Genomic DNA, 11,840 nt, shown 5'->3' with positions numbered 1-11,840 from the left:
ATTGCCCATTGGCCATGAAAGTAGCCTCAATAATTCTTAATATATGTTGCTAGAAGTGGCATACCTATCTTAGAAGCCGCTGATGGTGCAATAGATGAAACGAGGATGTCATTTTCATCCAATGTTGCCTTGAAGCTATTTTGAAACAAAGTCCTCACCTAAGACACTATTACAACAATAAGTTTCCAAATAAATGGCACAAGAGATCTAAAAATTAACTTCTAGGTTTCTACAACACAACTACTATTAAAACATCCATACACAACGTAAAATTCACAGAACAACTTGTAATGAAAAGCCTTTACAAAAATAACTGTGGTACCAGCTGGGCACGTTTGTAATATGCATTATAATATTCAGCAGAAAAGAGCACAAGTTCCCATTAAAATTCTCATCTTGACCTGAACAAAATGTGCATGGTTTACTGCACGAAAATCGTCATTTAGGAACGGTTTAAAACCGTTCCTAAATTCTTCAGGAACGGTTTAAAACCGTTCCTAAATTCTTCAGGAACGCTTTCAAATCATTCATAAATGAGGCGTCGCAGAAAAACAGGAACGGTTCAGAACCGTTTTGGGTACCGTTTCAATTTTTAGAAACGGAATTTTAGGAACGGTTTAAAACCGTTCTGGTGCCAACGGTCACATTTCTGCCAACTTCAGAAACGTTTTTGAACGCCTATTAATGTTGCCAACGGTCAGATTTTAGGACAGAATTTTAAGAACGATTTTAAACCCCTTTCTTCATTGTATGAGAGAGAAGCCTGGAAAAGAAGGAAAAGATTATTATGTGTGAATCATTCTATTGTCCTTTTCTTTTGTGTAATTATCTGGCATATAATACAAGTAGATTACATACCCCACTCTCTCTCATACAATGAACAAAGGGGTTTAAAATCGTTCCTTGCTCTTTTCAATTGGAAATTTATTACACATTTCAATTTCAATTTCAATTTCCAATTTCAATACAACATTTCATTTCCAGGCTTCTATAATCCAACGATTCCTTGTTCTTTTCTAGAATGATCACTGCCTTCAGATATGACATCCGCTACAAATCCTCCTCTTCAATGTCTTCTCGTCCATCCACTACAGCCCGATCGATCTCTTCCACCAGCTTGGCCTGCACATCCTGATGCTTCACCAGGTTCGCCATAATCCACTGCAGTGATGTGGACGTTGTGTCCGTATGAGAGGGACTCAATTTATTTTTTTTAAGGAAAAAAATAAATAAATAAAAGGAAAGCAAGAGACTAAAAGCCCCCAAAAATAGTTACAATGACAAATCACCATATATGAACTAAAATAACCAAAAAACAAAAACGATAAACAAGAGGAGAGAGAGGGCTCCTACTGACCTTGTAACACCTCTATAATGTGATGTTCTCTGCCCAAATGTATCAATGGACTGTATATAGGATAATATTAAAATTATATTTAACATTGAATGCACACCTGTATAGCCTCTGTAGCCTTGGTGCCAAAGGAAAATATCTCAAAACCTTCGATGGAACTCTAACGCCTTTTTTCTTTGCCAAGTAATCTGACCTCCATCTCGATGTTTTGTCCAGCCCGTGCATTAGGTGGGCCCTGCCATGTAGATGACCTGCTGGAATTTAGGACATTCAATTTATTAGATTGGCCACACAAGTTCCTGGACAATGGACGGCTATAAATAATCCAAACAGTGGATTCCATCAACACAATTGTTTGCCTGACCAGCAAATCCCACAAGCTGCAGAATGATGGATCACGACAAAATCTATTGAGGGACAGGATCAACAGTTTTGATCATTTGCAAATGGATGACCCAAACAATGTCTACATCACTCTAAGGGCCCCCCCACATGCGGTCTCATATGCTTGGCAGCAAAGATACATTTCACAGGCTCCTTACAGCCAATGTTCGAAATATCGGTGCACCTTTTAAAAACTCATATGGGCCTTAATAAATAAATAAATAAAATTAATTAAATGCATAGATTCTTGTTATGTCACTAGCATTGGTGTGTCAAATCTCTCTTCTGCATATTTTACATTTCTAAAGGTCTTTATCTTTTTGAAGGGTATTTCCAAATGTATCACCGGAAAGAAAAGGAATTAAACAAAGCAGATATACCTTAAAAAGCAGAGCCATTTCCTTGAGACTCAGGGTATTGGCTTTCTTTTTCATCTCAGCAAGCTCAAGAATGTCATGCATGTGCTTCTTTGAGTATACACAGACAAGATTTCTGGCACAAAACAGTATCCAGTATTAAACATTGTGAGAGTTCAATCAATATAGTCAAATCACAAGACATGTATTTCTCCACTGCAAATCACTAAGCTTTATGAGCACCTTCCCATGCTGAAGGGCTTGCAAACAGGATCTGTCACAACCCTATCTCCAGCAACATAGGTCTGTGGTACAAAGCACAATTAATATTTAGTCAATAAGAGCAATCATGATTGTCTTTTCATTCAGTGGCCTAGAAAAAAACAAACAACAAAGTAGCATACCATCTTCTCAGCAAGATGAGGGTGTGATGTCTCAAGCAACAAGGCAATTATCATTGGTTCAGCTACTGTCTGACAGTTGGAGATCAACACAACATTATGACCCTATGAATCAAAGTGCAGAAGTATTGTTCATATCTGTTAGAGCCGGGAAAAAAAAAATTGTTGGAAAAACTGAAATATATTTGTACTTCATTTCAATTGAGAATCCAAACGTATGTTATATAAGAAATAGCAAGGGGTTTTCTCTATCTCCAAAATATCCAAAATTCCATAGACATAGTGTAGTCTTTCATGAAAATAACAAGGATATTCCATAAATGTTGATTCAAAAGAAGAATGTTTATACAGTTCTTAGAGTTAGTGAGGATGCATGACGTACTACAGGTTTTGAGTTAGTGAGGATAATCTTTCTTCTACGTTTTGTTCCATAAATATTCCTTTTAACTCTTGGTCATTCCCACATTTATTGATTAAAGAAACAGAGAATAAAAGTAAACCCCCAAAGTTTTCTCAGTTTCTTTCATTGGATTAGCGTATTCCTGATTTTACAATGGCAGAAAAGATCTATTTCCTACAAAGGAGAACAAAGTAACCCACCAGTGCAAAGTTCTTTAATTCATGTTGAAGAACCATTTAAGAATAGGGATGAGAAACCTTTGACAAGGAAGTGATCAAAGATTCAACCAAGGCAGCTAATTTTAGCTTGAATTGAAAATTTAGCCAAACCTGAGAGCACAGAGGAAACAATTTCTCAAACGCTGGGCTCAGTCACGGAGTTTTATGAAACTCAGCTAAGCCGGGCCTGGAAACCAGAAGACAGATTTCCAACTCAGCTAATGAATTGAATTATGAATGTTCTGTTTATCCATGAAAACCAATGAACATGATAAGCATTGGAAACAAGGAAGCATCCTCAAACACTCTAATTGCATTCCTATAAACTACTAGAAAGTGACATAATCAAAATTTGAAGACCAATCATTCATATGAGCATCTTTAAATGGTAAAAAGTTTTCATAAAGGTTTTAATGCCAAATTCCTGCAATGCAAAATCAGAGAGAAAAACAATGAAGAGAAACAAAGTAAGGATATTAGCAGTGAAAGCAAACTTTGTGGTAACTGGATTGCAGAAAATTATAACAATTTTAGAGAATTAGTTGTTACATGGATTAATATTTCATAACATTAAATAACAGATTATGCGGAAAATGGCATTAGATTATAAACCCATTACCAAACCCATGATTTAAATCAGACTCATCAATCAAATTCCATAAAAAATCAGACAACCTCTTGAAAAAGAAAACCATATTGAAATATTGAAAACCCAAATCAGAATCCATTGTTGTATATCACCTCCAACACTCAAAACTTACAAATTTCCACACGTATGGAGTTTGATCACATATGGAGCTTGTACCAAAAGCACCAAACAAATCCCTGCGCTGCAAAAATGACGTTAGTAAATCATTATTCTTTACATAACCCTCCTTCATACTGTATGCATTTTTATATTTAATAACTTTCCTTCTCCATTAGTAAGTCTCAAAGCACTTTCCAAACATCCATACAAAATTGTTGGATATCTGTACATGGAGTACTTGAACAAAATTTCAGATGTTCTTCAAAATCAGTACAGCAGAATTTACAAACGGCTTAAGAATCAAAGTGCAAGAAACCACTTCCAGTTTGGACTTCCTAAACTAAACACCTTGTCGATACTACTAGAATAATTCTGAAAACACCTATTATTAGATTTTGCCCCAGATCAACCAAAGAACAGCAAGCAAAGAAAGCCTACACAAAATGATCCTTTTCTGACCAAAGACACCCCCATGCCACATAAAAAAAGGAGTCAATTGAAGCCACATTACCTAAGAGCATTGCAAAAGCTGAAAGAATCTTTCCCACACTACTCTTGCTGGAATATAGTGTAAGAATAAATGATCCATGGAACCGGCTTCCTAAAGGCAACATAACACGCATGTTAGGTATGATTGTGTCCTTTCTAAAGGTTATCAAATGTCAACACTTTTTTTTTCCTGCTAGCCAAGCAGGGGCAATAACTGGAGGTGGACCCTTGCATGACCGAATGATGGTATACTCTGTCAGGTCGTGAGAGGAATGAGTTAGAAGAGAATGGAATGACACATAAAAGGATTTGAAGAACAGACTGAACTTCCCAACCATCCCTGTCAAGCATAGAAGGGCCCTACCTACAACTCCTCCAAAGCCATAACATGTCCTCCCGTTCATCATCATGGAAGTTACTGTAACAAAGGGGAGCCCACACCACTCTACCACCTAAAACAAGAAACAATGCAAAAAGGATATGTAGATGAATTCGCTTCCAAAAGGCTCTGGAACAGAGCACACATACTTATGAAACTAAATAGCATCAGATTGATATCATATCTAATAAGGAGATAGAATGATCAAACCAAAATAATAAAACAGGCATATATTAGTATGAACACATAATGTGAATATCTGAATATTTGGAAAGGGATCTTTGTATGTAAAATCCATGAGGATATATGACTTACCGAGGATCAGTTCCAGATAAAGATATATAAACCCACCCAACTGGCTTCACGAGTTCCACAGTTTTTATTTCCTGGAAAAAGAAAAAAGGAGGGATGTGCAGCATGAACACCAAACTTCCTGAAAGTGTTTAGGCTGCATTTGAATGCACGGTCAAATTGAATTGCAAATATACAGTTTAATCAATAGGGCATCGAAATAAATCCTGTTGGTAAAAGGCAACCTATATATATATATATATATAGAGAGAGAGAGAGAGAGAGAGAGAGAGAGAGAGAGAGAGAGAGAGAGATGCAAGACGGGAGAGACGGGAGAGACGGGAGATTGAAGAAAAGTGAAAGCAAATACACTCCTGGGTTTTGAAAAATGTGCCTACACTTAAAAACGGTTTAGAACAAGCACACTTCCTTCTTAGGAACTTTCAAGCTCCACAAGGAGATCCAAAACCTGTCATCTTGGCCTTTGGATGTTTGGTTTTGATATCTTTTCCAGACCAGTGCAAGCACTATCACCATGTTTATAAACACTAGAGAGATAGAAGGTGGGCCACCTTATATGGATATTTTAAGTACACCTGGTCTGCTAAGTGGCCTTTTTGTTTTTTTCCTGGGTCGACCTTGTCGACTTGCCAAAAACCAATCAGCGAGTGGATTTTTTTAGCTCCCATTTCACCAAGTGGAGACCCAACAGAGTTGGCAGAAGTGAATCCATGGAGGTTGGCTCAAAACAGCAATTAGCCATCAAAATGCCCCTTTTGAGGATGCATTGAAACAGGCCCTGAATGAGCAAATATGCATGTCCATGTGTTAATAGACAGGTTTCCATCAATGTTTCATGAATTCCAATCACTGAAAAACTACAGACTAGTGTTGATAGACAGGTTTCCATGGATGTTTCATGCATTCCCATAACTGAAAAATTACAAACTACAACAAAGAAAATGGGAAAGAATGCATTTATGTTCACACAGTTCAATAAACGAGAGACCGAGAAAAATTAAGGACTTCTCCCAGCATCCATAATGATGAAATAGCCCTTGAATTGCAGCAATATTTCATTCAACCCCAACTTGGAAGGAATATAACACAATATGAAGCTCAGATCTTCAATATGAATGGCAAGGAAATGAATTGCAATTTGGTTATTTCCATTTCATTAGACTCGTAATTGCAATTGAATTTGATATTGCATTCAAACACACCTTAGGGACTAATAGAAATGCATTTTCTAACAATCCAACCTTTGTTTTCACCATTATTTCCATAGATGGACAACAATTGCATTTACAGCTGATGATCCAGATAGGCTAACGGCAAGGAATTACAAGAGATTACAAGGTAAATTTGCAGAAATAGAGATGGGAAGAGATAAAAATCCACATCTAGCAAAAAGCCAAACTGATGTTGCAATCATATTTAAAATGGTGGTTATCAAGTAATCCTAAAATGGAGCATCAGTCTCTAAAATCAGACTGACCAAACAATCCAAACCATCCAATCGATCGCTATCAAATGGATGGTCCAATTCTATGGGCAAAATCAGATGGTCTCTACTGTCTTCTCAATTTCATATTTGGGTTATGCCCCATCGACAATTAGGTCATCAATTTGGAGGGTCTGGATTGCAGAACGACTATCCCACGCCTACAATCAAAGATTCACCACCATTTTATAAATGGTCATGGACTATCACATTAGTCTAGACCCATTTTCATTTGCTTCCTCCATAGGTCTTGCTTTTTGATAAGTTAGCCCTTTTTTTGTAATTTCTAGTACATTTTCCAGGGAGTGTTTGCACTTATGTCAAAACTGTATAAAAGCTCTACAAAGATATCTAAATATATTTGGGTTTTGGGGTCTAGTCAATTTGTCACCTAAATCATAGGTGACTACCAAACCGGCAATTGCAGGTGGTATCCAAACAGGGCTCAAAACCCTCATTTCAGATTGATGCAGGGTTTTCATCTCTAAACACCACTTTTGACACTGTCAAAACAGCATAAAAAATTCACAAACCGATTAACCTTTCTCCGAACTGCTAGCATGCTTTGCAAGGCAGTCGCATCTTTATGCATGTATCTCATCTTACCTGCAACTCCAATTGCAATGCCCTCAAATACAGAGTGAAAACAGAGGGCAACAATCAGCAAAACGCTATCACCTTGGTACCAGTACTACTGGAGCGTGGCCCATTTCCTGCATAGCATGCTCAACCAAAATCCTAAGATGTACGGAGTAAAAGTCAGTGGTCCATTTCAAATAAACGCATCGAATCTCATTCATTTTATGATATATAAATAGATTATGTACAATTCCAACTCCCAATTACAATTGATCTAGATAGATGGCTATAGAAGGGCCTGTTTGTGTTGACAAAATCCAGAAGGATTCTGATTTCCAATCACCAGCAGTTTCTGATATGGGATCCATGTTTCTGTTGTCTGGTGGGAATGTGCCAAATAATACAAATGCGTTCCAGTTCCCAGAATGAACTGAAAACCCGGCTTAATCCAACGTGGCTCCCATGTCAGATAATGTGTGATTGAAATTCATCTGGATTTTGTTTACATAAAGACCATAAAAGAGACGCATATCTTACAAAAACCAATCAAATCAACCCACATTCCTACAAAATTCTAACTGTGCAGGCAATACTCAAATCATTACTCGAGCAGCAGTCTGTCTGATCTCAAATTTAGCTGGATGCCCCAGCAGCGGTAGTGTCCTTATCATATCCTCCCTGCTGCTCCTCTTTCACGAACTCTTCGAGTAGTGTCCGCTGCCTCTGTGTCAGATTCCTGCCCAGAAAAATAAAAAATAAAAAATCCATCAGAAATTGTTCTGAAACAGCAACGGAAACCTGCAAGACTAAATGCTCATACCTAAATGCAAGACTAAGATGCTCATACCTAAAGGACTAGAGCAATGACCACTGCGACCACTGCTGGAGTAGCAACTTGGCCCTGATCTGCAGCAGCCGGCGCATTCACCACTTGTGCTAGAGGCTGTTCACCCTATCAACCAATGTAAACAGCTGTCCCTGATCCACACCTGTTACACAGAACGAGAGGGAGATCAAGAGAGGGAGGGAGAGTGAGAGGGAGATCGAGAAAGAGGGTTGAGATCGGGAGAGGGAGATCGAGAGAGAGGGTTGAGATCGGGAGAGACGGAGGGAGAGTGAGAGGGTTGAGATCGGAAGATCGAAAGAGAGGAAGAGGGAGATTCAGAGAGGGAGAGGGAGATGGAGATGGAAAATGAGGATTTTAGGGCTTTTGGCGCAAGGAAAGGGTTAAAACCCATCGGTAGTCTGCGGCAGATATAGCAATGTGCCTCTTGGGCCTTGTGGGGTCCACTCAGAGGTTTTTAATCGAATCCATTCCATCCATCTGTTTCAAAATAAAACAATAAAACAACATAATAAGAAGTAAGAAGATCCAACACTCAATTAGGACACACCAACAAAACATTGGAAAGAACAGCGTATAACACAATGACTCCAGTACGGTCGAGTACTGTTTCAAAACAGGAACGGCTTAAAGCCATTTCTGAACCAAATTCTCGACCGTACCAGTTTGATGATTTTGGTGTAGTGGTTGTTAGTCTGCCCGTAAAACTACCGGGCAATTGCCAATCTGTTTTAGACTCCTTGTTCAAGCACTAAAACCATAATTCTGCAGTAGCGGTGTAAATGAAATAAACTAGTTGAATCAATCTAATACAAAACATAAGCATGCAAGAAGCTCCAAACCTCAGGACCAAAACCATTAGCTCGAGGATCTCCATAGAGAGAACTTGGTTCTTCCACTGCAACTTGTTTTCCACATCTGACATATATAAGAAGCAAGATTTCAGACACCAAGAGCATTTCATAAATTTTCGGCTCTTAAAACCCGCCATTATAAGATGGAAAGAGAAAAACCATGTTTCTAACGATGGGTAAGAATGGGGCAACAGGAAGAAAAAGAACAGGGAGAAAAATTGTATGCTTGAGCTGCCAGTCGTGCTTTCAGACTTAGCAGGCAGAAAGAAAGTGATGGCTTGGAAAGAAGAAAAACCTGTCACGAGAGAGCCAAGTTCTTCAAAGTGTGAAGCAGCAGCTTTAAAGCTGCATCCCGCTCTTCCTGAAAAGATCAGATTGGTTAAAAGCAGAAGATAATGGAATGTATGTTCAGTCGACAACTTTCCCCTCACATTGCCATAATTAGCAAAATAAACAAATTTAAATAAATAAATAAATAAAAAGAAGAAGAAAGAAAGAAAATGGATGTCACGTAACACCTGGCCTATAGAGATTTATATATGATACATGATTGGAAAAGAAAGTGTGTTTTCCTATTCTACCCAGCAACAGTGGGGCCCATCATGGGAAGGGTCATGCGTTAACATCTTTGTAAGATGATCCTATCTATAACTGGTGGCTTGTGAATGGAAAATTTACAGCTAATTGTCCACAGTCAGGATAATCAAGTCAGGGAGCAGATCACGAGCATGCAGCCCCCACGTGGACCACATACAGTTTATTGGGCCAGACAAATTGCTTGTTTGAACATTGCAAATTTCCTAATCAGAGAGAGAAAATGACAGTGTACCTTTAAAAATAAATAAATAAATTGGCGTAGTGTACCTTGGTCCTGGCTTCACACTGGTTTTTCTCTGCCTCCAAAGCTTGGTGTTTCTCCTCTAACTTTGAGAAAAACTAAAAGAAAGACAAATATAGAAATAAGTTTTAACTGTCAAGATACAATATGGTACTTCACAAACAATTCTCTGATCAAGAACATACCTCCTTCCACTTCTCTGCACCCTCACTGCATCTAAAAACAGGAGAAGATGCCATGGTCATCCGGATTTTCAATGTCCGTACTGGCGCTGCAGATAAATGGCCCTGGATCACCAAACAATGGCCCACTAGTATGTGCCATGAGAATCTTGATGCCACAGATACCCTAACTCATCAAGGCCCAACAATTCCTCTTTGTACACATATGACCTCAATAGAACCTAGACCTAATCTTCCAATCCAATTGTTTGAATCCAATTATTTAAAAACGTTAGATTGCATAAATCCAATAAAGGAAACAAACAAGTAGATTGCAGTTCTTCCAGATTTGTCGATTCCAAGAATAAGGACATGGAACTATATTACTGAAGAGAGTTCTATATTCCATAAAACAACAACTCTAAATATGGATTTTCAATCAAAGGAAGTTATCAAACACTTGAAATGAATATATGTAGTACGTGTACAATACATATCTGGGCCATTCATCAGTTGCACATCAAAATGGATGGGGCATCCCAAAAATCTAACTATTTCAGGCTCCAATCTTTAGAATGAATAACCACAGTGCAAGAGTCCATACACCACAGGTCTGGCACAACTATTAAAGGAATAAACACGGACTTTAATTCCAGCCGACAATTGTTGACGCCAATAGCAGTATCCTGTAAAAAGATATAGACTAACAAAAAAAAATCGATGCGTATTTACCTCAAACTGCTGAATGGTCCAAACTTTGCCACGTGCAATTTAATCACAATGCACCAAAAAAGAAAACGGGTGTGCTGCACTCCAATTAGTTTCCTCTTACAAAATATGCATCAAACACACACTATAACAACTACACAATGCCACTGAAGCAACAAGTGGATCAAGCTCATAGTTTTGAAATTTTCTCAAACGCCCTCACTCTAATAATCACATAGTCACGCTAGCAAGCAACAACACCCAGCTGAAGAGATACATTCAAATCAAAATATTGACCTAGGCACACCACAAAATCCCCAGAAATAAAGTGGAAAAAATACATGAAGAAAAAAGAGGAGAGAAAAGCAAAACCAAATTACAAATATACCCCTCCCACCATGTAGACCTGATGAAGGATCTTCTCGATTACCATTTCCACCTGGTCTTGACAATAAGCATCTTACAGCATCAACAACCTGCAGCATACACAAAATCACCCAAAACCCATTACCGGAATCTTCAAAAAAACAGGAACCTAACATGACTAAACTCCCCAACTCTAAGATGCTCACACGAAAGAGAATCCACTGGAAGTCACAAGAAACCTAAAAAAAATATATTAATAACTAAAAAAATGTCAAATATAGAGAAAGCAACACATAAATAGAAAAGCAAAAATTAGTCAACTAAACCTACTAAATTCATACAGGCAATCAATCAAACACATCATATGCAGCATTACTTCCTTGTCCTGGTGTCCCAATAGTTGTCTGTATCTTAATTGCATAAACATAAAAAATAATTCCTTTGGAGTTTACAAACTCATCCAAACAGAAAACAAAAGAAACCCAACTAATTAGATGGTATCTACTTTATTCATTATGACAAGCCAGCAAGTAAAACAAGAAGCAAATAAAGTATACTTCTCCAGGGTATCACTGACAGCTGAATAGAAAGATTCCTCATAATCAAAACATCTCTGCTTAATCACATATCAAGATCATCTGATGAGCTACAAATAAAACATCTTTTTTAAGCTCCCAATAATGCAAATTTTGTTGTTGTGAGTTCTTGAAAAAATCCAATGCCCATCTCCAAACACACTGCATTAGATAAGATTTTTAAGCTACAGCTATATCAGCACACGGCTAGTGGCTATGTAAAACAATTGCCAACCATTGAAAAGGCCAGCAAGTAGTAAAAGCAATGCATATCGGCCCTTAACATATTCAATGCCATTCGTGCAGCAGGCCATCCCTGAGTTATCCCAACAATGCTGCTTGAAATAAGTGATCCAGGAGGCTCAAGAGAACCTGAGAAACAGAATCAGAG

General features: G+C 38.0%; 1 protein-coding gene and 2 long non-coding RNA genes across 7 annotated transcripts; all 3 read right to left on the bottom strand.

Moving 5' to 3' along the window:
* Window positions 1-264: 264 nt before the first annotated feature.
* LOC131218927 (uncharacterized) lies at window positions 265-9,923 on the bottom strand. The gene is made up of 3 exons (XR_009157927.1): window positions 9,825-9,923; window positions 9,666-9,737; window positions 265-401 (listed from the first exon to the last, which is right to left on the bottom strand). It is a non-coding gene; the product is annotated as an uncharacterized LOC131218927 (long non-coding RNA).
* Window positions 932-2,758, bottom strand: LOC131218923 (glycerol-3-phosphate acyltransferase ATS11, chloroplastic-like). Of its 5 annotated transcripts, none has more exons than XR_009157922.1 (4): window positions 2,499-2,758; window positions 2,338-2,399; window positions 1,358-2,230; window positions 932-1,161 (listed from the first exon to the last, which is right to left on the bottom strand). XR_009157922.1 is itself a non-coding variant. In XM_058213806.1 (3 exons), exons 1-3 carry the CDS (start codon window positions 2,550-2,552, stop codon window positions 2,041-2,043), a joined length of 306 nt encoding a protein of 101 aa, XP_058069789.1. In that variant the 5' UTR covers window positions 2,553-2,758; the 3' UTR covers window positions 1,222-2,040. The 5 variants fall into 5 exon arrangements, 1 of the variants encoding a protein (XP_058069789.1); XR_009157921.1 differs by having other exon boundaries at window positions 1,455-2,230; XR_009157923.1 differs by having other exon boundaries at window positions 932-1,137; window positions 1,455-2,230.
* On the bottom strand, window positions 7,304-8,286 carry LOC131218926 (uncharacterized). Its single transcript, XR_009157926.1, has 2 exons — window positions 7,951-8,286; window positions 7,304-7,839 (listed from the first exon to the last, which is right to left on the bottom strand). It is a non-coding gene; the product is annotated as an uncharacterized LOC131218926 (long non-coding RNA).
* Window positions 9,924-11,840: the final 1,917 nt, after the last annotated feature.

Source organism: Magnolia sinica, chromosome 11 (genome assembly GCF_029962835.1).
Source record: "Magnolia sinica isolate HGM2019 chromosome 11, MsV1, whole genome shotgun sequence".
NCBI classification, from domain to species: domain Eukaryota; kingdom Viridiplantae; phylum Streptophyta; class Magnoliopsida; order Magnoliales; family Magnoliaceae; genus Magnolia; species Magnolia sinica.
Note: the sequence above shows the minus strand (reverse complement) of the source record. Positions and strands in the feature narration are given on the sequence as shown.